General features: G+C 50.2%; 1 protein-coding gene across 1 annotated transcript; it reads left to right on the forward strand.

The window, feature by feature from the left end:
- Positions 1-86: 86 nt before the first annotated feature.
- LOC109863477 lies at positions 87-1,842 on the forward strand (the record flags this gene model as incomplete). The annotated part of the gene is made up of 1 exon (XM_020443741.1): positions 87-1,842. A coding segment is annotated over one exon (1,756 nt), but the record flags the coding sequence as incomplete, so codon positions are not given.
- Between the last annotated feature and the right edge of the window lie 26 nt (positions 1,843-1,868).

The following is a 1,868-nucleotide window of genomic DNA, read 5'->3' on the forward strand; positions in this document are numbered from 1 at the left end:
CGCAACAAACTGTCTTAGGTTGGATCATCTCCGGAAATGTCACCTCATCCTCGAGAGTTTCCTCTAACAAATTGTGCGCTCACCAGTGTATAAAGGCGGAAGCCTTAACGGAGTTGGTCAGGAGATTTTGGGAGCAAGAAGAACTGCCTCAAGCTTCCTCGATGACAGAAGATGAACAAAAATGCGAAGAATCTTTTGTCGCGACACACACACGGAACGCAGAGGGTCGCTACGTGGTCAGACTCCCGCTTGTGAGAGAACCACCTGACTTATCAGCCACAAAACAAGCAGCCATGAGCTCCTTGTTCAGAATGGAGACCAGGTTCACGCGCGAGCCAGAATTACACACGATGTACTCTGACTTTATGCGCCAGTACGAAGAACTCGCGCATATGTCTCCAGCCATCATACATGATGAAAAGGGAGAGGGGAAAAGAACATGCTACCTTCCGCACCATGGAGTGATACGTGATTCAAGCCTCACCACCAAGCTTCGAGTTGTGTTCAACGGATCACAATTGGTACCATCAGGTGAGTCATTGAACGCAAATTTGAGAATTGGAGAAAATCTTTTACCGGCCCTCACGGACATACTGCTGCAGTGGCGAGCGCACCGGTTTGTCTTGGCCACAGACATCGAAAAGATGTACAGACAGATCCTAATTCATCCGGACGATCGAGACCTACAAAGGATCTTGTGGAGATATGACGCCACAGAAAAGGTTCAAGACTACAAATTAAATACGGTAACGTACGGGTTGGCCTGCGCGCCGTTCCTAGCATTGCGAACTCTTCAACAGCTGGCCCAGGATGAAGAACAGAATTTTCCACTGGGAGCAGCAGCCCTGAAAAAACACGTGTACGTGGATGATATTCTGACTGGCGCCGACACGATGAAGGAAACTCAGGAACTTCAAAAGCAACTCTTACTCTTGTGCAAGGCGGGCGGTTTTCCACTTAAGAAATGGACAGCGAATCACGAGGAGCTGCTCGAGAGCGTGCCGGAAGAAGACAGAATGCCGTTTAAGACGCGAGAGTGGCAACCACGAGACTGTCAAGCCATGCTCGGGGTCCGATGGAATCCAAACTATGACAGTTTCGCATTCACGGTAAAGGACAGCGAGCTAAAAGTGATTACAAAGCGAACAGTTCTCTCTAAAACGGCGCAACTTTTCGATCCACTGGGGTGGCTAGCTCCAGTGGTGATTCAAGCAAAGATCTTAATTCAAACTGCATGGATAAAAGGCCTCGGCTGGGACACTCCGCTGGACACCGAAGATACAAGGAAATGGCAGAAGCTGCAGGAGGAATTGCCCTCACTGGAACGGGTCCGAGTACCGCGGTGGATGCCAGGATGTAAAGCAGATCAAGTCGTGGAGCTACACGGCTTTGCTGACGCTTCTGAACGCGCGTACGCGGCCGTCGTGTACCTGCGTTCAAACCATAATTCACCATGCTTTAAAATTTCTCTGATTGCAGCTAAGACAAAGGTCGCGCCACTCAAACAGGTTTCCTTACCCAGACTNGAGCTAAGTGCCGCAACATTATTAGCTCAGTTGATAACATACTTGCAGAGAGCTCTNAGCTTAACAAAGGTCTCAATTCATGTGTGGCTGGACTCCACTGTAGCCTTAAGCTGGGTGCAAGGTCATCCGTCTAAGTGGAAGACGTTCGTGGCAAATCGCGTCGCCGAGATTCAACGCCTATTGCCAGAAGCAAGATGGCATCATGTGCGCAGTAGAGACAATCCTGCCGACTGCGCTTCTCGAGGCGTTAGCCCAAGCGAGCTAGTGAATCATCACCTCTGGTGGCAGGGTCCTACTTGGCTATCCGACGACGAAAGCAACTGGCCAGCCTCATCCGCTCCT

This window comes from Pseudomyrmex gracilis, unplaced genomic scaffold (assembly GCF_002006095.1).
Source record: "Pseudomyrmex gracilis isolate BER0280 unplaced genomic scaffold, ASM200609v1 scaffold_5295, whole genome shotgun sequence".
In the NCBI taxonomy this organism is placed as follows: domain Eukaryota; kingdom Metazoa; phylum Arthropoda; class Insecta; order Hymenoptera; family Formicidae; genus Pseudomyrmex; species Pseudomyrmex gracilis.